Source organism: Sorex fumeus, unplaced genomic scaffold (assembly GCF_029834395.1).
Source record: "Sorex fumeus unplaced genomic scaffold, SorFum_2.1 ptg000020l, whole genome shotgun sequence".
Lineage (NCBI taxonomy): Eukaryota > Metazoa > Chordata > Mammalia > Eulipotyphla > Soricidae > Sorex > Sorex fumeus.
The window spans coordinates 9,129,004-9,154,152 of record NW_026606077.1 but is presented as its reverse complement, the minus strand read 5'-3'; the positions used below and the strand labels follow the sequence as shown (position 1 = coordinate 9,154,152).

The 25,149-nt window shown below is 45.6% G+C and overlaps 2 protein-coding genes across 2 annotated transcripts in view; one reads left to right on the top strand and one right to left on the bottom strand.

Moving 5' to 3' along the window:
- The window catches only part of ADK (adenosine kinase), a 509,577-nt gene extending 508,240 nt beyond the window's left edge, over nucleotides 1–1,337 (bottom strand). The window contains exon 1 of the mRNA XM_056113429.1: nucleotides 1,232–1,337. Coding sequence (XP_055969404.1) covers nucleotides 1,232–1,296 — 65 coding nt within the window. The 5' untranslated portion in view covers nucleotides 1,297–1,337. The remainder of the gene's footprint in view (nucleotides 1–1,231) is intronic.
- Nucleotides 1,338–1,672: 335 nt separating this feature from the next.
- On the top strand, nucleotides 1,673–24,386 carry AP3M1 (adaptor related protein complex 3 subunit mu 1). The gene is made up of 9 exons (XM_056113518.1): nucleotides 1,673–1,822; nucleotides 9,751–10,026; nucleotides 11,111–11,282; nucleotides 13,902–14,039; nucleotides 16,022–16,107; nucleotides 17,863–17,996; nucleotides 19,116–19,323; nucleotides 21,615–21,759; nucleotides 22,403–24,386. The coding sequence occupies exons 2-9, from the start codon at nucleotides 9,754–9,756 to the stop codon at nucleotides 22,501–22,503; spliced, it is 1,257 nt and encodes a 418-aa protein (XP_055969493.1). The 5' UTR covers nucleotides 1,673–1,822; nucleotides 9,751–9,753; the 3' UTR covers nucleotides 22,504–24,386.
- The last annotated feature ends 763 nt before the right edge of the window (nucleotides 24,387–25,149 follow it).

Genomic DNA, 25,149 nt, shown 5'->3' with positions numbered 1-25,149 from the left:
AGCCCTACCTGCTGCTCCATGTCTCCAGTTCCATCCCTTTCACGTTTATTACCTTGCTATAGGGAAGGCATACTAATCTTTGAACGTAGAAGGAAAACATTAAAGGAATAGACAAGAATTCGTTGCCCTCCTCTCAAAACATGGACACGCTGCCAAGACCCTAAGTGACCTCTTTTCTTTTGTTTAATTGTAAATGACTCGTTCTTTCCGAGGTGCAGAAGGGCGATGCTGGAAGAAATGAGATTTGTCTTGTATAACCAGGAGTGTCCCAATAATTTTATTATTTTTTAAATTAATTTATTTGCTTTTGAGTCACACCCGGCGATACACAGAGGTTACTCCTGGCTCTGCACTCAGGAATTACTCCTGGCAGTGCTCGAGGGACCATATGGGATACTGGGAATCGAACCCAGGTCAGCCGCGTGCAAGCCCTACCCGCTGTGCTATCTATCGCTCCAGCCCCTGTCCCAATCATTTTAAATCAGTTTGACATTGTCTATTTTCAGATGGGAAAAAAAATCTCCCTTGCAAAGGGAATTTCAAAACCATCAAGAGTTGTAGGTCTGCACTTTGCACTGATGGTGCAAAGGATTTCAATAAGCAACTCTGACCAGTCAAAGTCGCGGTTATCAACAACCTGAGCGGCAGGCATGAGAGGCAATCACCGCGTGCGCTCCGCCTGCGTGCAGAGGGAGAAAGGAAATCCAACCTTCCAGCTCCTTCCGAGCTAGGCGGCGCGGCCAAGCCTCCGGGCCGGCTTTGAGCACCTGGATCCCGCAGACGTGCCTTGCCGGCTTTCGGCTAGCGGCCGGGAGGAAGGTCAAAGCGTCCTTCCGAGCCGCTCCTGGGAAACTCCCCAGGCACCAGGTCCCTGCACCGGGCTGGCCCGGCCGTCCGGCCGCCCCCCGGGGACGCCCCCGGGGACGAGCAGGTGCGGCGCGAGGACTCGCTCTGCTCCGGTCCCCTAGGGTCCCACGCGCCCAGCAGGGTGGACTCCCACGTGGCGCCGGCAGCGAGCCCGGAGTGGGCACAGCCCCCGACCGGCCGGCGCTGATTGGCCGAGGGCGGCCGGACCCGCGGGGAGGGCACGGCACGAGGGTCGCAGCCGATCCCGCGCGGCGGCCCCATGCCCGCGACGAGCGCGGCCCCCCTCGGAGCCGCGCCAGGCCACGTGGGCCCGGGCTAGCTCGCGGGCACCGTCACCCTCCAGCCGACGCCTGCTGGCGCTCACCTCAGCGCGCGCGGAGCCTCCACCTTCAGCTTTTTGGGTTTCGGCCCCTCCTCGGTCGCTGCCATCTTCGCGCGCCCACCCCACTCGACAGCCAGCGCGAGCCCCGCCCCTCGCTCCCTGCCCCGCCCCCTGGTCGCCGCGCTCCGCCCCGCCCCGCGCCCCGCCCCCGGCTCCTCCCACTTCGCGACCCGTCCCCTCCAACAGCCATTGGCTCATTCCCCCGTGACCCCGCCCACTAGTTCATTACACAGCTTTCCCTGGCACCGCCCACAGCCCTGTAGGGGGGCCCTAGGATGGGTTAGGCCACGGGTGAGCGCCTGAGTGGGACGCTAGGAAACCCCTTCGTCTTCTAGATTCTAGGTCGGCTGGAAGACGTAGACCCTACACCCCCAGAGGCGTCTTTGTCTCCATTAAACGTCTTGTCTCGTATTTAATCTTTCCAATGGTCCAGACTGAGCCTCTTTCTTCGAGGCCCTCAGTCAGGCGATCCGCTGGACAGCCCGGGCGCGGGGTCCTCACGGCCTCCTCGCAGACTCAGCTTCGGTCCGGAGAGGACCTGGCGCGGAATCACTGACGGGCCCAGGTGTCGGGGTGAGTGCGAGGGGCGGGGAGTGTGCGGGCGGGAGACAGCTGGAAAATTGGGGACGCGGCCGGGGTGGCTGGGGCTCGAGGCTGCAGCCTGGCTCCGGGGGTGTCCGGCGCCGAGGGCCGAGACCGCGCGTCGCTCCCGGCCTTGGCGGCTTCCTTGCGGGCAGGGCCTCGGGGAGGCGGCGCCCCTGCAGCCGGGCTCCCCGCGCCCGAGACGCCCGAGCTCCGGGGGCCCTCGCCGCGCTGCGGCTCGGAGCAGAGTGTCCCACGTAGCTCCTCGCACCTCAGTCCCAGGCTTCCGCTTTGGAGGACAAAATCCCAAACTGACCTAATGGACTTCCTGTTGGGGGGGCGGGGCGGCGCCGGGACGGGGATAGGGGAGCTTTGTACGGGGGGTTGGGGGACAGCGGGGAACCGAGGCACTGCAGTGACCTGGGAAGTGAGGGGCCGGGTGGCGGCTTGGGTTTGGGTGGAACCTGGAGCTCCTGGGCGACTTGCTTAAGAATGCAGGGCCGCGCTGACACCGCACCCCTCACTGTAGCGAAGGGAGTTGCATGGAGCTGGGGTGAGCGTGCAGAGGGACGGGGGCGGGGACGTCTGGGAAGGACGCTGAATTCAAGCAACCTGTACGTGGACCACCAAATCGGTGGTCCGTCATTTGCCGTCATTGGAGTCGAAGTATTACTGTGTTTGCTTGGGTGAAGAGGGAGTTGAATGAGGTGAAAGGCTGCAAGGAGGAAGTAGGTGTCTGCAAATAGGTTTGGACTTGAGGGTCAGAAGTCATAGGGCCTCCTGAGAGCTGCTTTCTCATTCCCTTACTGGGAGCTCGAGCTCACTCATGCATGCAAGGAGGCGAGCGTTCCATCTGTGGCTCCCGCAGCCCCTCCCTCAACACAGGAGTGACCCCTGGCCACCGCAGGGTGTGGCCCCAGACAAACAGCACACTCAGTGTCTGAGAGACTGCAAGTGTAAACTAATTATTTGGAGACCAAAGCAAAGTTCTAGTAAGGCCTCTTAAGCAGCTTGGGGTTTGTTTGGAAGAACAGAAAGTACATTCCGTTTTGAGGGAGAAAGTGCATTGGGGGTGTAGAAGATTAAAATATGAGTGCAGAGGATGTGACTTACGTGATGCAGCACATGCCCTGTGGGGGCTCCGGAACCAGTCTTAGCACTGCATGCCACTTTCTTGCCCACCATGGCAAGGTATGGCTCACCCCAAAAATCTGGAAAGCAAGGAAAGGGATTGGATAAAGATTTCAAGAGGCAGGATTAATATTGGAATAACGGGACACATTCAGTTGCAACCTTAGAAAAAGAGAAATTGAGGTGAATAAAGAATTGCCTGAAACTTAACACATAGGAAGGCTCTCTGTGCTGTGAGCTCTTTTCTTACTGGATCCTAAAAGTTTTGCATTATTTCTTTTTTTTTTTCTTTTTGGGTCACACCCGGCGATGCACAGGGGTTACTCCTGGTTCTGCACTCAGGAATCACCCCTGGCGGTGCTCAGGGGACCATATGGGATGCTGGGAATCGAACCCGGGTTGGCCGCGTGCAAGGCAAACACCCTACCCGCTGTGCTATTGCTCCAGACCCCAAGTTTTGCATTATTTCTAAACATTTAACTTAACTATTGAAATTCTTTGCACACCAAACAGCTCGATATCTCAATTCAGGAATCGCAAATGATTGTAGAAAAGAGAAATTTCCACTGCCTCAGCATTACACAGAAAATAAATGTCATCATCTTTTTGTTGTTGTTGTTTGTTTTGGAACCACGCCCTGCAGTGCTCTGGACTTGGGGATCATATGATGTATCTTTGGCCAGGGTCAGCTGTGTGAAGGCAAGTGCCTTACCTGCAGTACTATGTCTCTGGTCCAGAAGTCATTGTCTTTTGTAACCAAATAATCCAAGTTTCCTTTTTTGGAATGAAGAAAAGCACCGTCTGCTCTGCTTAGGGCCGGTGATGCTTTTTCTCTGTGTTTCCTCTTCTACATCATCAGCCTCTCTGTACTCAACACCTTTCCTTCAGCATTTAAAAATATTCTTCCACTACCAGAGTGATGGCACAGTGGGTAGGGTGCTTTCCTTTCATGTGGCGAACCGGGTTCAATTCCTGACATCCCATATGGTCCCCTGAGCCCACCAGGAGTAAGCCCTGAGCACTGTTGGCCAAAAAATAATTCTTCTTGGGGACTGGAGAGAGAGGACTGTGGACTAGGCATTTGTCTTGTACACAGCTAACTGAGGTTTGAGTCCCAGAAACCCATATGGTCCCCTGAGCACTACCAGGTGTGTCCCAAAAATAAATAAATAAAATCTTCAATGTTCTTCCTTAACTTTATGAACTATTCCAGTTCACTTTTTGGTGTTCATTCTCTTGAAAGCTATACCACCCTCTACTGCTCACTGTTTCCATTTCTTTGGTATTTAATTTCTCAGTCTACTATATTCAGTATTGTTTCTAAGAGTCCATTGAACTACCATTGAAACTACCTTTTTCGGGGAGTGGGCCACATTTGGCTGTTCTCAGGGCTTACTTCCTGCTTTGTACTCAGGAATCACTCCTGCATTGATTGAGGGTCCATATGGGGTCGCCAGGGATCAAACTCAGATCAGCCTCGAGCAAAGTAAGCAACCTTCTGCGGCACTACCACTGTCTTGGAACAGTTTTGGAAATGCTTTTATAATAAACTACATGAAATCTGCTTTCTAATTTCGAAGTCACTAATCATAAAAAGATGGAGAGGTGGCTGGGAATGAGATGACTTTTCCAGAAATTTTATTAACATAATGAAAGAAGTTCCTGCACCTTTGCACTGCCACATGTGGATTTTGTTAGTTGTTATGTGCATTGGGCCTTTAGTCGTAATGTGGATAAAAGAAATAAGCTTTTTTTAATAGAAGGTTAAGGTGGGTTTTAAAGCTTAAGCACAATTGAGAACTCTAAGTGTTAGGCTTTCATCTCAACAGTAAGGATAACAACAGTAAATCCAGATGGCTGGCTTAATTTACTGTATTCTTCTAAGACTTGAACCACTGCCAGCACAAACAACTTCGGTGGAAACTTCCTGGAAGGAATGTTTCACCAGCTTAAAGAAGATGAGTGGGAATCTGGTCAGCTCTGTTAAATATAATTTCTGCTCTAAAAAAATTTTATTGAAGCAGATTTTGGCTTTTGTAGGGGGCACCGAGGATGGGCACTTTCCAGTAGTATGGGCCTGATGGTTCAGTGCTCAGGCCTGCTGAGGCCATGCTTCTTGGGTCCAGTGGTGCCAGCACCCACCAGGGCCACCCTGATGGTGCTTTGGGGTGGGAGGTGGGGACATGCAATGCTGGTGCCAGCAATTCAATCATGCAAGACACCCACTTCAGTTCTTTGAACTGTCTTCTGGGACCCTACATTTTGGCTTCTTACTAAACAAGAAGTATATCCTTCAGCTCTTAACTCTTCTTTTTTCTTTCCTTTTTATTTTTGGGCCACAGTCAGCAGTGCTCAGGATTTTCTCCTGGCTCAGAGTACAGAAATTACTTCTGGCAGCCTCAGGGGACTATATGGGGTGCTAGGGATCAAACCCAGATCAGTTCTGTGGAAGGCTAGTGACCTACCTGCCAGCCCTCAAATCTTAAATTTTAAGTTCAAACAGCCCATTTATTGCCCAGTCCAATATGGTAACTACTGGCTACATTTTAATTTTGTTTGTTTGAAGGTCACACACTTAGCAGGGTTCAGGGATTTCTCCTGGCTCTGCAGTCGGGGCCCGAGCTCAGAAGACCATATGGGGTGTCAGGAATCGAACCCAGGTTGCCTGCACACAAAGCAAGCACCCTGCCTGTAGGATGACATTACTTTGTCCTTTTTCCCTTTCTCCACACGGAGCTTAGGTTTATCTTGTTACACACATTACAGTGCTCCTGAGGCACTTCCATTCCATTGTGTTTATCTGTAAATTCTTCCCTATGCTCTCCTCCCCAGTCAGTTAATCAGCCTTCCCCGTAATCAGACTCTGTTAATTTGTAAGGTCAGATTCCTCAGAAATCTATGATTTTATATGTATGAGTGAAATATTGCCTTTCTCCTCTCCTTATGCCTTATGAACAGTTTACTTTAAAGCAATGCCCTTTTTGTATAGATACAGGAAGACCATTAACATTATGCTTTGTAACTTAGGATTTAATTGGCTTTGAATATTATTCACTCCCGGCATCTGCTTTCTGGACTTAAGCCTCAGTTGCCCTTAGTTCCTAACACCCCAAAAGCAGGGTCCCAACGAGGGACTGAATGGACCCAGGGCAAGCGGTGAGCTACTCTGGCATCGCAATGGGCCAGGCCAAAGTGCCTTGATTCTTAACTGTAAGTTAAGAGTTTGATCATGGACAAATGCTGTCATGATCCAAAAGTAACGACAAGACTAGGATCCTGCTAGGGGTAGGAAAGACTATCTGGCCTGAGCACTGTAGTCTGAGATCGAGATGGCCCTAGGAGGGCAATTCTATAAGTTTAAGGTATTTCTTACTGAATCCATACAAAATGATTTATATTATGTATATAAAGGAGAGGAGAAACGCACCCATGGGATTCCGCTCTAGGATGGGTCGTCCTGCTGAGAGAGTATCTGTCCTAGAAGCGGCTTTCCCCCAGGGAAAGAATTCTACCCCTATTGATTGTGACTACACCTATGTGTAATTGTTACCCCAACCCCTCATGCTTTGGGATTTAACTAGACTGTAAGAGTGGGCTGGGAGATGAGGATCAGAATCAAGACTCCAGAGAAAGAAGATGAAGGGAGATCGAGAAGGAGAATGAAGTAGCATGGGGGAGGAAGAAGCAGGGAGGCAGAGGAGAGAGACCGGAGTGGATGGAGAGAGGATTGGAATAAGCTGCAACTAAGACCAACCAGCCTGGCCCTCGTTTCCTTCCTTCGCCTGCCCATCACCATCAACCTCCCCGGGGTGGGGGAAGCAGGGTGAGGCTACCGAACGCGAGCAGCGGGAGAGAGAGAGCCACCGCCGCTGTGCTGTTCTTTTTTGAGTTCACACACCTGCCCACTGAATTATCTCTCAGGCAGGCCTCATTTTTTTTTTGTTTTAAGTAGGAGCCATATCCGACGAGGGTGGAGTCCAGGACACTCCTGAGGGAGCCCTGCTCAGGTGCAGATCTAGCTGCAGTGATCCAGCCCAGCAGTGTGGCCGCCAGAACCACACTCAGCGGCGCTCAGTGCCGTGGGGTGCTAAGGAGCAAATTCAGCGCATTCCACATGCTAGGTTTATGCTCTTCCACTTGAGCGCTCTCTCCCTGCACGCTACATGTGGCTATTTAACTTAAATTTATTATGATGAATACCTAAGTACATCAGTTGCGTGAGTCGTATTTCTGGTGCTCGGTAGCCACAGGTGTCTGGAGGCTACTGTATTAGACAGCATATACAGAAGATATTCATTATTGTGGGATATCCTATTGGACAGTTAAGAGTATGTGGCTATGATTCGTTCCTCTGAGGAAGGTAAGAAAACAAGTTCAGAATTCAGCTGACTCTGGGTCTGAATCCTAACTCTGCTGTGAACTGTGTTATCTTAGGCAGCTAACTCTTCTGATACTTTCATGGTCTTCTTTGGGGATAGAACCAGGGCTTCACACATTCAATGTATGTGCTCTGTAACTGAGCTACCTCCTGGCAGGAAAAGAAAAAAAAATTTCTTTTAAGATTGTTTCCGTCTCTTTTATTTCATGTGACTTTTAAGACCAGTCTTGAGTTTACATACATGTGTAGTATGACAAACTGACAGCTGGCGTTTTCATAGCAGTTGCATTGAATCTGTAAGTTGATTTGGGAAGAATTGCCATCTTCATATTATTTTCCAATCCATAAACATGGAATTTCTTCATATTATTTTTAGATCTTTTCAATTTCTTTCAGTGATGTTCTATAATATTCAATACATGTCTGAGAATTTCAATCATTGGGTGCTCTTGTACATTTAATTCTCAATTAAATTTCTAATGTGTAGAAATATGCTCACCACTATACCACCAACATGAGCTGGAGCGATAGCACATCGGTAGGGCTTTTGCCTAATAAGGCAGTCTACACGGCTGACCCAGAATCGATTCCTCCGCCCCTCTCGGAGAGCCCAGCAAGCTATCAAGGGTCTCGCCCGCAGGGCAAAGCCTGGCAAGCTCCCCATGAGGTATTTGATATGCCAAACACAGTAACCACAAGTCTCACAATGGAGACAGTACTGGGCCCCCTCCAGCAACTCTATGAACAACGGGAGAATAGTGCTACAGTATCTGGCTGTGTATGTCTTTGTGTATGTGTCTGTCTGTGTCTCTCTGTATATTCTTGAGATTTTCTATATATGATTGTATCATCAGGAAATAGAGGTGCTTTGATTTCTTTTTTTTGGAAGGTTTTATTTTACTTTTTGCCTAATTGCCCTAGCAAGAGCCATATTAAACATACAGTTCAGGGTCTAGAGCGATAACACAGCAGATAGGGTGTTAGCTTCACACACGGCGAACCTGGGTTTGATTCCCAGCATCCCATATGGTCCTCTGAGCACCACCGGGAGTAACCCCTGTGCATTTTTAATGTGACCCAAAAAGAAAAAAAAACCTGCATTTTAATATAAGTTGTGAGAGTGAACATCATAATTTGTTCTCTGATTGACAGGAAAGCTTTTGGTTTTCACCATTAAGTATGATATTAACTATGAGATTTCTCTTTTTCTTGTTTTTTGTTTGGGACTACACCTGGCGGTGCTCAGGGCTTCCTCCTGGCTCTGTGCTCAGGAATAATTTAAGGGACCATATGGGGTTCCGAGAATTGATCCTGGGTCAACCACGTGCCGGACAGGCGCCCTCCCGCTCTACTGTGGCTCGGCCCCTATAAAGGATATTGCTTACCAATTTGAGGTTTCTATTCCTAGCTTCAGTGTTTGTGTGTGGGGCTTGGGAGAGTGTGAGAAGAACCTCCTAACAGTGCTTGAGGGATGATGAGGTGTCAGGGATCGAGTCCAGGGCTCCTGAATGCAACACTTTGAGCTGTCTCCCTGGCCGTGGTTTGTTTTTGGTTCTTGTTCTGTGTTTAGGCCATATCAGGCAGTGCTCAGTCAGGATCAGCCTAATGCAGAGGTGCCTCACCTCCTGTGCTCTCTCTCCAGCCCCAAGTGCTTCTGGTTGGTTTGTGGTGCCCAGAATCCCACCAGGGTCTCACACATACAAGGCATGTGCTCTGCCACATCCTTGACTTAAGTGATTTTAGCAAAAACAGGTTGTAGTTGTTATCAAATATTTTTTTCTGTACCATTTGAAATGACTATGTGTGTTTTTGCCTTTTATAAATATACTGGTTGATCTGTATATATATTAACCAAACTTATATTCTTGGAATAATCCCATTTGGTCAGGGTATATTGTCTTTTTTTACATACTGTTGGATTCCATTCATATTTCATTGAGAATTTTTACATCTGTATTGTTTGATTTGGGGGGAACTCTCACTCGGTGCTCAGGGGCTACTGCTGGGGACATTTAACTAACTGCATTGTGATTCAGTACCTGCACATGCCAGTGCAGTGCTGCTGGTGACCTGCCAGAGATGCTGGGGGGGCAGAGTGGTGTCAGGCAGGAGGTGCTAGGGCTTAGACTGGTAAATCTGAAGCTTGACCACTGAGCCATCTCCTTGGCCCCTTTGCATCTCTGTTTTTACAGTGATACTGGTCTATAGCCGTTTATCTTGTCTTTATCACCTTGATGCAAGGATGTTTTTTGATAGAATAAATTTTTGTTTTTGTTGTGGGCGTTACATCTGGTGGTTGGAGGAGTATTCAGTGCCCAGGAGCTGTGTACCTGCAAGGCATGCCTTTCTACTTCACCTGTCACCCCAGCTTTGGTATATAATAAATTTAAACTTCCTTTTTTTTTTCCAGAAAATGATTCACAGTCTATTTCTCATAAACTGTTCCGGTGACATATTTCTGGAGAAGCACTGGAAAAGCGTTGTGAGCCAGTCTGTCTGTGATTATTTCTTTGAAGCGCAAGAGAAAGCTGCCGATGTCGAAAATGTGCCCCCTGTCATTTCAACTCCTCATCACTACCTCATCAGTATCTACCGGGATAAGCTCTTCTTTGTGTCTGTCATACAGACGGAAGTACCACCTCTCTTTGTGATTGAGTTCCTGCATCGGGTAGCAGACACTTTTCAGGTTGGTCTTTCTAGAAATCTGCTTAAATTGTATGTTCAGTTCAAGATGGGATCACGGTCCTCCCGTTGTTCATCAATTTGCTCGAGCGGGCCCAGTAACATCTCCATTGGAGACTTTGTTGTTACTGTGTTTGGCATATTGAATACGCCATGGGTAGCTTGCCAGGCTCTGCCGTGCGGGCGAGATACTCTCGGTAGCTTGCCGGGCTCTCTGAGAGGGGTGAAGGAACCGAACTCAGGTTGGCCATGTTGGCTGTGTGCAAGGCAAACGCCCTACCGCTGTGCTGTCGCTCCAGCACCAAGATGCGATATATGGTGATAATTGTTTTTAGTTATGCAACTTTGGATGTGTAGTATGTCTTTAGTTGCAAAGTTAATAAGTTCATAAGCACCATCATCCATATACATATACATATGTGTGTGTGTGTGTGTGTGTATATATATATGCATATATATATATATATACACATATATATATATATCTTTGATGTTTTGAGGAATAGAGCCTAGGGCCTTCTACATGCAAGGCAAGTGCTCTGCCACTAAGCCACATTACTGGCCCCACAAACTCCTTTTATATAGAGGTACAGTAGCATGCATTATTGCATCTATTATTATTTTAAGATAGCAGAACAACCTCTTGGCCCTGGGAATCATTTTTATATGCGTTACAAATGATACCATCAGGAAACAGTAGTGCCTTCCACATGTATGGTCCCAAGAATTTTAGTGGTTGTGAAATCTTCTAGTATTAACATTGTATTATTTTCTCTTGCCTTGCTAAATATACCGGTTAATTTTAAACTTATCTGTGTGCTTTGGGGTATCTATTCAGGCAAGTGAAATATGTAGTTCACATTCTGGTTTAATCTTTCAGCGTGTTTCTGGCATATTATATGATAAAATTTCAATTAATCTGAAAATAGAGAGGAATAGTGTATACTAGTGTAGCGGGGTTCCCCAACCTTGTTTTTCAGATTTCAACAGTGAATTATGCTACTATAAGTTTATCCTTCAAAAGAAAAGTTTTTAGCAAGCCTTTCTTCATGCCTTCCATTGTGCAAATATTATCTACATTTTGTTAGGACTACTTTGGTGAGTGTTCAGAGGCTGCAATTAAGGATAATGTGGTCATAGTATATGAGCTTCTGGAAGAAATGTTAGACAATGGATTCCCACTGGCTACTGAATCCAACATTCTGAAAGAACTGATTAAACCACCAACAATTCTACGTTCTGTCGTGAACTCGATTACAGGTAAGGTGTAAACATACCCTTAGGAACTGAGCAATTAAAACATTTAAGCAACTTGTGCTTTTGGTTTTGCGGGTTAGTCCAAGTTGACTGAAATTAAGTCATTCAACTGACACTATTTAGTTGCAGATATATTTCTTTTAATAGAGGCCAGGTCTTAAGTGATAAAGAATTTTTTTATTATCTTTTTAATACAGGTCTCTATAAGACCACAACAATGTTATTAATATTTTTTAACACTAAATGATAGTTAAGAATAATTATCCCAGTTATCCAAAAGAAGCTATCATAGTGATAATGCTGTTGACATTTTTTCAGTAAATACTGTATCAAATCATATATCTTACAATATTATGTCAATATGAATCAATAAAATACAAAAAAATTAAAAGAAGCCAATAGACAAACTATGATGCGGCTACTTATGAGAGCAGTTATCCTGTTTCCAGACAGTCATTTTAACACTTAAGATAGCATGTTAGTGATGTGAAGCAGGTATCATGTTGCTATAGTGGTGAATGCAGAGCCAAGAGTCACCCTTTAGCATCACTGGGTGTGGCCCAGAAACAAACATCAGTTTGGGAGCTGGAGCGATCATACAGCACGTCGGGTGCTTGCCTTGCACATGGCTAACCCAGAACTGATCCCTAGCACCACATACAGTTGCCCAAATAACTGCCAAGAGGCCAAGAGTGATCCCTGAGTGCCAGGTGATCCCTGCTCCTATAGCAAGGAGTAAGGCCTGAGCTCCCAAAGCAAAAATACTATAATAGTGATAGATCAGTTTAGCAGAAGCAGACCTACTTTTAAATTGACTAGGGAAAGATAAAAAAGTTAAATTGGGTCCAGAGTGATAGTAACAGATAGGGCGTTTGACTGCACGTAGCCCACCCTGGTTCAGTCCCCAGCACCCCATATGGTCCTCTGAAGAAAACCAGGATTAATTCCTGAGACATGAGTAATCCCTGAGCATCACCGGGTGTGACCCAAAAAAAGCCCCTATCCCCCCAACAAAATTAAATCAAGGGCATCCTGGAATACTAGATTAAATATTTTTGCTTTTAGGGCACGTGCCTTGCACACAGCCAACCTGCATTTGATCCCCTGCCGTTAGTGATCTCTGAGCACTGAGCCAGGAGTAACCCTTGAGCATTGCCAGATGTAGCTTCTCAAAGTAAATATTTTGCTTTTATCATAAAGTGGGGAAACACAGAAGGATTTGAACAGGATAATTAAGGCATGTTTTCAGAATATTCTGGAAAGTGGTACATTGGAGACAAGACACCAACGATAATTAGACAACAAAACTGTACGACTGTATAGATGGTATGAGTATACAACTGTATTTTAAAGTATAATTAGGATTTTTTAAAAGGCAGAATTTTTTAAAATAGAAAAAACAAGTGCAACCTATGTAGGGTTATTCAAAGAGACATACGACAGCCAAAGATATGGCTCAGTGGCCCGAGCACTTGTCTTGCATGTGTGATGCCTGGGGGTTCAATTCCCAGCACCACAATAGAAAAAAAGAAAAATATCCAACAACAACAGTAATGATAATTGTATTTTAGTATAGGGAGATATATTCCTTTTAGCCACTGTGATACATTCTCCACATTTTACTTTTGTTGTTGTCTATACCTATTACTTTTGAATTGGAAATGTAAAATTAACCAAAATTTAGATAAGTCACAGCTTAAGTTCTCTATGTTTTGGATCATCAGAATTATTTTCAGGTGTATATCAATTTATTGGGTAATTCCCCATTTAGCTTTGACCATGCTGTAGGGTGTGCTGACTTTAAAATGGAGAAAGCCTTTTTGAAAACTGTAAAAGAGCATTAGAATGGTTTTGTTCTTCATCCAGTTACTCATGAGTAATGAGTGATGCTGGATTTAACAGTATCTCCTGTAGAACTTGAATTGGATACCAGAAGACTTGGTTATCATTCCATAGTCTCAGGAAAGGGTTTTATAGTCTCCACAAAGGGTTGTTGTTTTTTTTTTTTTAAATCAGCCAAGTGCTTTGAAATGACCAGCCTCTTTTTTTTTTTTAATCAGTGGCAGAAGGTTAAGATTCAGTTGTTGAGCAGTTGGAATTAGGTTAGGTTACTGTAAGCACACAGGAAGTACTGACACTGTCACTGTTCTCCTGTTGTTTATTGATTTTCTCGAGCGGGCCCAGTAACTTCTCCATCGTGAGACTTTGTTGTTACTGTGTTTGGCATATCGAATACACCACGGGGAGCTTGCCAGGCTCTACCGAGCGGGTGAGATACTCTCGGTAGCTTGCCGGGCTCTCCGAGAGGGGCAGAGGAATCGAACTTGGGTCGGCCATGTTCACTGCGTGCAAGGCGAATGCCCTACCGCTGTGCTATCACTCCAGCCCGCACAGGAAGCAAAAAATACATAAATGCATTCAACTGCTTTGACAGAGAGTCGTATGGCTTCTAGAAGCTGATCATGTAGGTATGAATATGTCTCAGAGGATTCTGGAAAACCATTTACCGCCCCAATGTAGAAAAGCAAAACATTAAAGGAGTAAATTTTTATTTTTTTTTAAGTAAATTTTCAAATGACCATTTTATGTGTTAACTTTGCTTTGTCCTTTTCTGATTTGTAGGTAGTAGTAATGTTGGGGACACGCTCCCCACTGGTCAGCTGTCCAATATCCCCTGGCGCCGGGCAGGGGTAAAATACACAAACAATGAAGCCTATTTTGATGTCGTTGAAGAAATCGATGCAATTATAGATAAATCAGGTAAATTGTGTGTGTGTGCACGCGCGTTTGTGTGTGTGTGTGCGTGTGTTTATATTTGGGACAAACAGTTCAGCTGACTTAGCTGAATAGATAATGAAAATCCATTGACAATCCAGATTTAGCAAAAAGGCATTTATTTTCTTAAGATTCTTTAAATCTTTATTTTGTTTGGAAGTTACATGTTTTTTCACAGTCATTAGTGAGCTCTCTCAAACTTCAGTAGACTGTATCTCATGCTGCCTTGATTTAAGTTTCTTATTACCCAATATACTTTTCCCTCTTGTCACTTATTTTAACACTTTTTTGTCTACTTACCATATGCTGTATACTTTTGCTACCATTTTATGATAAAGTGTGGCACTGGAGACCAATTTAGGGTCAGCTGCATACAAAGCAAGCAAGCAAGAACCAAAATCTCTGTACCACTTCTCTGGCCCATAATAATTTAATTAAAAAAAAATGGTTAGAGAAATTACATCCCAAGCACTACATATGACTTCCCAAGCACCACCAGGAGTCATTCCTAATTATAGACTTAGGAATAGCCCCTGAGCAGGTGTAGTCCAAGTCCCCTCCAACCCACCTCCCCAAACAAAGTAGGGGGAAGGTGCCTTTAAAAAAAAAAATCGATTTTTTTTTTTCTGTTTTTGTTTTTGGATCACTCTAGTGATGCTCAGGATTTTACTCCTTGCTCTGTGCATAGGAATTACTCTTGGTGTTGCTCAGGGAACCATATAAGGTGCCAGCGATTGAACCTGGGTTGGCCACATGCAAAGCAAACGCCCTACCCACTGTACTATATCTCCAGTCCTCAACTATGTTTTAAGGTTGACTCTTACAGGTGGGAGGGCCAGAGTGGGTAGGGCATTTGCTGTGCATGAGGCTGGACCAGGTTTGGCCCCCAGCATCCCATATGGTCCACCCCTGCACTGCCAGGAGTTAATTCCTGAGTGCAGAGGCAGGAGTGACTCCTGAGCACTACCATGTGTGACCAGAAGAAAAAAAAACAAAAACACAAGAAGGGGGACAGACAAGAACAGATGATTGGATGAAGAAGCTATGGTTACGTATACACCATATTGCTCGACCCTAAGAAGAATAAAGTCATGCAATTTGCTGCTCCACGGAAGGGCCTGGAGAGTATCAGGCTGAGTGAAGTTAGTCAGGGAGAGCAGGGACACAGAGCGATCTCCCTCATCTACAAGGCATAAGGGAGTGTAATGGGAATAGAATACCCAAAGACAACGGAAACAAAGAACAGGTGGACTGGCCTGCAGTAGGAAACAGGCCACCTGAGGGGCTGGAGGACAGGACAGGGAAGGGACAACGTCTGATGGAGGGAAGCATTCAACGGGAGGAGGAGGTGGGCTGAGAGGTGATAGAGTCTGATCACTTTAACCCTCAGCAACAGTGTTGAATCATTGTCTGAGACCCAATCATGAATAACTTTGTAATTACACAGTGACTAAATAAAAATAAATAATTCCTTGTAAAAAAAAGCAAAGGGGGACAGAGGGGCTAGAGAGACTTAACAGGTAGGACACTTGCCCAAGCTGGATTCATCCCTGTTATCCCATATGATTCCCCCAAGCATTGCCAGGAGTGATCCCTGAGCATCGCCAAGTGTGACCCATAAACTTTAAAAAAGGAAAGATTGAGACAAGATTTAAGTTTTTGTTAGAATTGCCGTGTTTCAACCAGAGTTAGGTATATCTAAGTGAGGATGTCTGAAACATTGTAACAGGTCCTCTGTCCTGTTAAGAGATACACAAAGGATGGAAAAGCTAGTACAAGGCTAAAGCACTTGCCTTGTATGCAGCTATGGGCTGTGACGGTGGTTTGTGTTTGACATTGACTATGATTCCCAGGTATGGCCCCTGAGCACTGTCCCAAGGAGCTGTCTCCATTATTTCAGGTAGAGTGAGAGCCGGAGTGAAGAGGCCATTCCATTGATGTCATCATTTTTCATTCTCCTTTCTCAGGATCTACAGTGTTTGCAGAGATTCAGGGTGTCATAGATGCTTGCATTAAGCTGTCCGGAATGCCTGACCTTTCCCTCTCTTTCATGGTAAGCTTTTTCTCCTGTTCTGTACGGACTACTAAATGAAGTCATAAATACTGAGATTTATTTGTACTTTCTTAAAGAGGCTCAGGGATAGCTCAGTTTAGATCACCTTCTCGGCAGGTGCAGAGTTTCATGTTCCATGCCCTGCACCCACATACTAAGGTGACGCTGCCATTTGAGGTCCCTGATGCTGCAGTGAATTGTGTGATTTCCATCGCACCACAACCAGGTGTGTGCAGGAATGACAACTAACGTGAGAGCCCCAAAGAGCACCCCAGCTGAAGGCGTGCAAGCACCACAGCCAAGTGTGTTTGCCTGCTGAAGTCACAGAAACAAAAAAAAGGAGAGAAATTTAAAAAAATTTTTTTTTTACATTGAAATCTTTATTAGGTTTGTATTTTATTTTTTTTTGTTTTTTTTATCTCTTCTTCATTTTATTTTTTTTATTTAATCATTTTTTTAATTAGTGAAACACCATGAGGTACATTTATAGACTTATAAATTTTGAAATTTTTTAAATTGTAGTGAAAATTTTTTGTCCTCGGTTTTTGGGCCATATGCAGGGCTCAGGGACGACTCCCAGCTCTGCACTCGGGATCACTTCTGGCAGTGCTCAGGGGAGCATGTGAGACTGAGGATCGAAGTTGGGCCTCCAGCGTGCAAAGCATATACTCAGTCTGTTGAGTACACTGCACTCTCTCGCTCGCTCCCTTTATCCCTCTCTCCCTCCCTTTCTCATTCTCTCTTCCTCTCTTCTTTCCTCTCTCCCTTCCTCTTTCTCTCTTCCCCCTCTCCGTCTCTTCTCTCTCCTCTCTCTCTTTCTCTCTTCCCCCTCTCTGTCTCTTCTCTCTCTCCTCTCTCTCTCCCTTTCTCTTCCTCCCCCACCCCCTTAAGAAGAAAAAGAAAAGATGACCGTAGCCTCCAGGTTGATGAGAGAAGTCTTTGGCTCAGTGAATGGGGAGCGACGTGCTAGTTGGCCGGCCTCTGCATGTCTGAGTCATATTACTGTTTTGCTGACTTGAAGAAGCATTGATCACTGGCATCAGGCACAGTAGCTGCTGAGTTCTGATGCTGCCTTTGCCATTAACTTCTCCGGACTTCAGTTGTTTTTGTTTGGATTTTGTGCCACACCCCTCAGTGCTCTGGGCTACTCACAGTGCTGGACTGAGGGGTCTCTCCCGGCACGTGCACAGTGCACTCCAGCCGCTGAGCCATCTCCCTGACTTGGAGTTCTTTGAACCTCAGTTTTTCCGTCTATGAAATGGATATCAATCAAGTATGATTTTTGCATTATAGAGATTTTGAAATTGAAATAAAGTAATGTATCGGAAATATTTTCATGAGCTACATTACAGAATTAGATGCAGGGTTGGGGTGCATGCCTTGCCCCCCAGAGCTTCACATGACCTCCTAAGAATCATCTCTTGGCCCTGGAGTCCCATAGGTGCCATCAGGATGACCCTAGTGGTCTAGCACTGCAGGGCTCGAGCAGCACCACGTTTCAGGACCTCACATTAGGCCACCAGCCCAGTTGACCGAATGTCAGCAAGAGTCACCACCAGGGTTCCCGAGTACTGCTGGAAAGCCCAACCCCCATCAAACTTCAAAGTACTATAGAACACGAGATTATGTTGACATGGTCATAGTGGGGACTTTAGCTGACTTCTTTATTTTTAGGGTGCGTACTTGTTTCTCTTAATACCTGAGTGAATTATAATCTCCATTTTGCTCTGTGACTATTTTCTGTTTTTCTGGCAGAATCCACGGCTTTTGGATGATGTCAGCTTCCACCCATGTATCCGGTTCAAACGTTGGGAATCTGAAAGGGTTTTGTCATTTATTCCTCCAGATGGCAATTTCCGGCTCATATCATACCGTGTCAGCTCACAAAAGTATGTTGATGCATTGCCCGGCCTCTGCCATCTCACATCATTGTGCTGGGCAGAACTAACCTTTCCCGGCAGACTCTCGGTTGGACACTGGGATTCACCATTGTTCCCTTTAGCCGTGCCTCACCAGGAAATTCAGGAAGGGTTGATGAAAATATATATCTAGCTTAAGAGTATAGAGCACTAGTGAATGAGTCTACAGGCAAGTTATGTGCCTCAAAGAAAGCACTGGGAACCATGCATTTCTGAAGCAAAACTGTGAATGCATGACATTATTTTCTGTCTTCCTGTCAAGCAGAGGGAAACAGGTAGTTCCCCAAGTCATTCCCCAGCTAACAGACGTCCAGCTACTCTTCTCTGCTTGTGGTTTAAATTATTTATGGATGTGTGTTATAGCTAGTGTGTCCTTTTAAAAAATCAGGAAAATGAGGGACAAGCGATTGTACAGAGGTTAAGGTGCTTGCTTTGCATATGACCAACCCAGGTTCAATTCTATTACTGCATACAGTACTCGGAGCACAGCTGGGAGTACTCTCCAGCACTGCAAGGTTGACCTCCCCCCGCCCCCCCCCCCCAAAAAAAAAACCAACAAAATCAGAAGAATCTCTATAATATTGTACAGGATGTAAAAGCAAAGGAATTTTTTCTTCTTTCACATAGAAACTGCTTTATTTAGTTTATAATTTTAAATAATCTTTCTGTGGGATTCTAATTCCTTTAAGGCTGTTTGCCCCAATTGTTTATTATAATTTCCAGATGTCTAGCTTGATTTGTGTACTTTTTGCTTAGAAGATATATAATTCCTGTGGGTTACCAGGTAGTATAGGGCTTACGACCCTTGCCCTGCATGCATTATTTGGTATTGGCTCAATCTCCATATCACATGGTCTCCCAAGGACTATTAGGAGTGATCCCTGAGCACGTTGGGAGCCAGGAAGTGCCCCTCAGCACCACTTGACGTGGGGCCAAAATCCTTAAGAGAGAAATTGTGTGATTCCTAGTACTGTGGAACCCAACAGCATGCTGTATTCCGGGGCCCTGGCACAGATGCAGAACTTGCACTTCTGGAATTATTCCATACTACAGTCTTGTGCACATGTGTCTTTGTTTTCCTCTTTTCAGTCTAGTTGCAATACCCGTGTATGTGAAACATAGCATCAGCTTTAAGGAGAACAGTTCTTGTGGCAGATTTGATGTTACGATCGGTCCGAAGCAGAATATGGGGAAAACTATCGAAGGAATCACAGTGACGGTTCACATGCCGAAGGTCGTGCTGAACATGAACCTGACACCAACACAAGGCAGCTACACGTTTGACCCAGTCACCAAGGTACAGCCGCCTCGTCACAAGTGAGCCAGTGTTCTTGCAGTTGGTGTTTGGCAAATCTTTGATTTGAGAATGTGGACGCCAGAGAGAAGTGCTTAGTGTTTGCTAAAAACCAGTTTCTGAGCAGCAGGGATGTAGCTGCAGGGGCAGAACACGAGCTCAGCATGTGGGACCCCAGAGTTTGACTCCTGCCCCCAAGAGGCTCCGGCGGTGCCCCCAGCCCACAGCACCACCCAGGAATGGCCCCTAAAAACTCAGTAAAGGGCCTGGCAAACCGTGAGAGTGAAGTGGGCCATGTTCTCTGCCCCCTGCACTGCCCGGGAGATGAGTGTGTGCCTCGCCCCGCCCCTTACAGTGGCCTTCTCCTGCACACCGCCAGACTGACGCATACTCTGATGATGTAACACTTTCCAGGCCAGAGCAGTGCTGTGTGGAGTAAGAACTTAGTGTAGCCCACACAGTTTTACATTTTCTCGAGAAATTGAGTATTAAATCCTATCTTTTCCCGGGACCGGAGAGATAGTACAGTGGATAGGGTGCTTGCCTTGTACACAGCTGAGCCCAGCACCCCATATGGTCTTCTGAGGATCACCAGGAGTGATTCCTGAGTGCAGAGCCAGGAGTTAGCCTAGAGCAGGTGTGGCCCAAAAACATGATTAAAGAAAAAAAATTTAAAAGTCACCACTTCCTTTTCCTTCTAATATAAAGGATTTTTGTTTCTACTCTTCCATCTTCATGTCTTCACTGGTTTGGGAAGCAGCTTCTTTGCCCTGCACAGCTATGCAGTTAGCAAAGGGTTTACAGAGAAACTCTTACAGGGTGATTTGCGTTGCTGAAGAGATAGTACAGGGTAAAGTGTTTGCCTCACGTAACAACCCCAGTTTGATCTGCTGCACCACATGGCCTCTGACCACCGATGGGAGTGGCCCCCTGCTTGGAGTTTTGTTGTTGTTGTTGTTGTTGTTGGGTTTTTTTTGATACATCAGAATTTTTTAAATACTTTTTTAATCACCATGAATTGCAAAGTTACAAAGATATTTGTGATTTTCAGGTGTTCAGGGTTCAACACACATCCCTTCATCAGTGGTCAGGGGTCACATGGTGCTTGGGTGACTATGTGCCATTCCTCTCGGTTGAACCTGGGCGGTTTATATGTAAGACAGGTGTTCCACGTGCTGCCTATAACACACTCCTTATTTTTGCTATGGGGCCACACCTGGTTGTGCTCAAGGCTTATTCCTGAATCTGCAGGGACTAGTCCTGGAGGTCTTGGGGGGACCACATAGGATGCTGGGGATTGAACCAGGTCGGCACTTGTTTGGTTTTTCAAGATTATTTCCAACAGCAGTCATTGAATTGCCTGCGAAGTGTAAAAGTCTATTCTAAAAATAAAATCATAGACTGCAGTAGCAACTAGTGCAGTCCTGAGGCAGGGACGAGACTGCAGGCTGTGATGGGAGGCAGGTGCTCACACCCGACTCCTCGCATCACAGCCTCACCTCTTACTTGTCCCTGAGCTTCCACACCACCCATTCCATCTGAGCAAAGCACGGCAGAGCAAACTCTTAAAAGTGGCAATTAGATCAGAAAAATAAACTGAGGCCCAGAGGAAACAGTGAAGCTGGTACATCAGAAAAAAAATTTGTTGGTCCTGGAGAGATAATATAGTGGGTGGAGCACTTGTCTTGCATGTAGCCAACCCAGGTTCAGTCCCCACCATCCAGTATGGTTCCCTGAGCACTGCCAGGAGATTTCTGAGTGCAGAGCCAGACCTAGCAGTAACCCCTGAGTAGTGCCCAGTTTTGCCCAAAAACTTAAAAAAGATAAAATGAAAAAGAATTAGAAATCAGATAACCTCTGCTCAAATCCCAATCTTGCTGTATGAATTTGAGCAAGTTGTTTAATCTTTGAGCCTTAATTTCCTCCTTTGTATAAAGGATAAAAACTCAGGTGAGGGTAAAGCACTAGCTGTGCGTGTGAAAGGCCCCAGGTTCAGCCCCCAGCACTGAGGGAGGGAAAAAGGCGCCACCACAGCCTCCGTGAAATGGGCCTGTAAGCAGCGCTGTATCCAGAGTAGGTGTTCCACTAATGCTGCTTCTCATCCGCACACCGCAAAGACACAGAGCTCATGAGTGATGAAGCCCTGTACAGCCCAGGTGTCCTGTTTCCGAGATCCTTACCTCATTTGTCTGTATTTACTATGGAAGTGTGTGGTGTCTCCTTGAACCTTTATCTTTGAATGTCTATCTTTAATAGCTGATTCGGACTGTTTTTTTTTTTTTTGTCATTTTAAGATACTGACGTGGGATGTGGGAAAAATTACTCCCCAAAAGCTCCCAAGTCTTAAAGGACTGGTAAACTTACAGTCCGGAGCACCCAAGCCAGAAGAGAACCCAAGCCTCAACATACAGTTCAAGATCCAGCAGCTCGCTATTTCAGGTGCGTGCAAGCTTGACTATTCCTAAGGGTGTCACTGAAGTCAATTACCCGAGCACGGAGGGCAACTGATGTTTGTCTCTAGAAAAAGGACTGCTTCTCGTTCCCCTTTGGCACACGGCTGTGCTCAGAGGCTAGTGATTTTGGAGAGCTTCCCTTCGTCTCCTCCCTTCTCCCTTCATCTCCTCCCTTTCACGGCGTGAAAGCACCGAGAAGTCACCCATAGCTGCAGACATGAGAACTGTTCTTAAAAGACATGGCTTGCTCCCGGAAACCGTGCCGCCACGGGCGGGCTCTCACTGAGCCGCAAAGGGTCTACAACTTTACTGTGCATTGCTCACTACTTGGTTTCTGTTCTTTTAAGTATAAAATAATTTGAGAAGTAAAGGGAGGGAGGAAAAGAGCTAAAGATACGTTCTCAAAAGAATACCAGCTGCTCCAAAGTGTCTAAAGCAAAGTACACATCCCAAACCAGATGTGCAGGCCCTTTCCCTAGGATGCGGAAATGTGCCCTAAGATAAGAAAGTTCACGTCTTAACCGGAGATGCGGCAAGTGTACCTGCATTGCTCATTTTTAAACAAATACTGTGTCGGTAGGTGTGACTAGGGGAATAATTGACCTTTTACCTCTTCTTTTTTGATGCAGGCTTGAAAGTAAACCGCTTGGACATGTATGGGGAGAAATATAAGCCATTTAAAGGAGTCAAATACGTTACGAAAGCTGGAAAGTTCCAAGTGAGGACATGAGAAGATGCCAAAATTCCTCAAGATCTCTTTGTTTTCCAAGTGTCATGACAGTTTAAAACTATTAGGTACCAAGTGGGTGGGAATTACATATTCTAGTTCAAGCATTTGTGTCCGGCTACACTCCGCTAACATAACAGAGTTGCTTAATCAGACTAGGGTTCTTAAGGAGCTTTAAGCTAAGAAGACTTTTCAATGACTTAGCTTATTTTGTATCTTTTCACTTAGAAGATTCTAGAGGTAATTTCCTCCATGAGGTTGGGGAAGGGAGTGTGGGGGGAGGCACCCGCTCGAGCCGCCGTGAGAACTATGTGGGCAGAGTGCCTCGGTGATGCCGTCTCCCAGCACCAGGGAGCTCACCTCACCTAGCAGTCGTCATCATCCTTAATGGAACAGGCAGGTGCAGCCGAATATCACACCTGATCTTAGCCACCCCTAGTTAGCATTTGCCCCCGCAGAGGAAATTCCCCCTACCCCCAAAAGTTTACAGAAAACTGCCTCTTCGAAGTGTTTGCCTTATTCAGCTTTTCACTCGTGCCATTAAGCAAGCACTGTAGCAGAAGCCACTCCACGACCCTGGCAGGGAGCGCTGCAGCACCAGGATCCATCCTCACTGTACTTGGTATTGGGTATTGTATTTTTTATAAATAAGATTTTTACGTAAAGCTCAGATACTGATTTGTAGGGACCTTGCTGAATTAAGTACCATCTCAATTTGTGCCACCAGTTCTGCTGTTAGCACACTGAAAATAATTTATATCAAAGAGATGAATGCTTATTAAGATAATAAAAAGGGAACACTACTTCTGCTTTTAGGAAGTTATTGCAAGCACAAGCATTTGAGATTTTAAGCAGATTAAAGTAGTAAAAGAGATATTTAAGTGACCCTTTGCTATCTTCATGTTTATCGAGCTTATCCAACACCACATAAACCATGTGAGCCCAAAGGCTTTGTGCCTTTCAGTGAAAGGAGCAAACGTGTCAGCCTGTCCATTTTTTTTTTTTTCAAATTTTTGAAACTCTCTTCTTTCCTCTTTTTTGGTGGTCGTTACCAAATCTGTAGTCAATATACCCCCTCCTGAAACTATTGTCATCAATAGTAAGCTGGAATACTTAAATGTCTGTACCTGACTGTGTGTTTAAAAGACATTCTGTGGAAGCAGAATCAAAATCCTCAGTTCCTGGTATCATCATGCTGTGTCGGTCGGTCATTCCATTTCACGGTCTGTTACCCTGCTCATGTAGGTTGCCTCACTGGGCATGAAGAATGGGTAAAGGCTGAAAGTTAAGATAGAAGTGCTTGCCTCCGGGTTTCCTTCTTGTTCTTAATTCTACTCTCTTCTCTTTGGAACTCCATTTCTTTTCATTCTTCTCAGCGTGTCATGGTCTGTCTCCTGCTCTCAAGGGCTAATGGTTCTTGGTGAGAGCCCGCTGTAAGCAGCATCCTTACCTTGCCTGCCTAGGGCACTCAGCGTGCCTCCTCACAGAAAAAGGCACACTTCACCACTTTTAACATTTCTAGGGTATCAGCTTGGCAACTAAAAATCGTGATGTTGCCAAATATCTATTTCCTTTGCCTATGGTTGGTTACCCAGTTCATTGCTTCTCATTTTTAATGTTCCACTCCTCAGAGTTCATTCCTCAAAAGAGCTGTCAGTCTATTTGCTTTTCTTTCTGGAAAATTCCTCATCTAAAACATTCAGTTTTCCTTCTGTGCTGTCCTCACTTATATACAAGTAGATTGTATGCCAAGAGTCCCTGGCTTTTAGCATTTTCTGCTAAAATTTTCAAGCAAACTATGTCCTTTTACAGTTAAATTATTGTATTTATTAATTTGATTGAATCCAGTAAGTTCTTTCTTTAGCTCTGGCTATACTGTCAATAAAAGAAAAAATTAAAGCAATCACTGAATTTTTATTAAGAGCATTCGTAGATGGGCATGTGTCAGTGTCCGAGCAGTTTAAACTTGACAAAGCGTTAAAGGCTAAACTTGATAAAGATCTGGCCCAAGGTCTGAGAGTTTCTGCAAGGTCCTGCTCACATGAGCTCACTGTGTGAACAGCTGAGGACACTTGCTCGCAACTTCACTCTCTGGCCACAGGTGAGGTTACTCTCCCTACTGCCACTTCCTATGAACACAGTATCACTGAACTGTTTTTCAATCACATAATTACAGCTGATCCCGGACTTGCCCCGTTTTCTAAATTTTTTTTTCCTCATAAGGGCTACCCAGCCGAGCTCTGAGGGCCCATTGCAGTGCTGGGCAGGAGGGGTATTGGTGCAGCTGTCACTCAGGCCCTCGAACATGCTGGGTATGTGCCCCACCTGGAGCTATGGCCTGACCTTCTGCTTTCTAAAGTCTTAGAGCAAGCAGAGTGAATGCTCTTCTTTTTTTTTTTTTTTTTAATCACAAACAGGACTAGAGAGACATCATTAAGGCACTTGCCTTGCAAGCAGCCGGTTTAGGGTTCAATCCCCAGCATCCCATGTAGTCCCCCACGCTCTCCAGATGTAATTCCTGAGCACAGAGCTAGGAGTAATCCCTGAATCTCACCGTGTGTGGCCCAAAACCTTTTTTAAAAAATCCCAATCATTTTCTTTTACTTTATGGGGCCATACCCAGCGTACTCAAGGATTACTCCTAGTTCT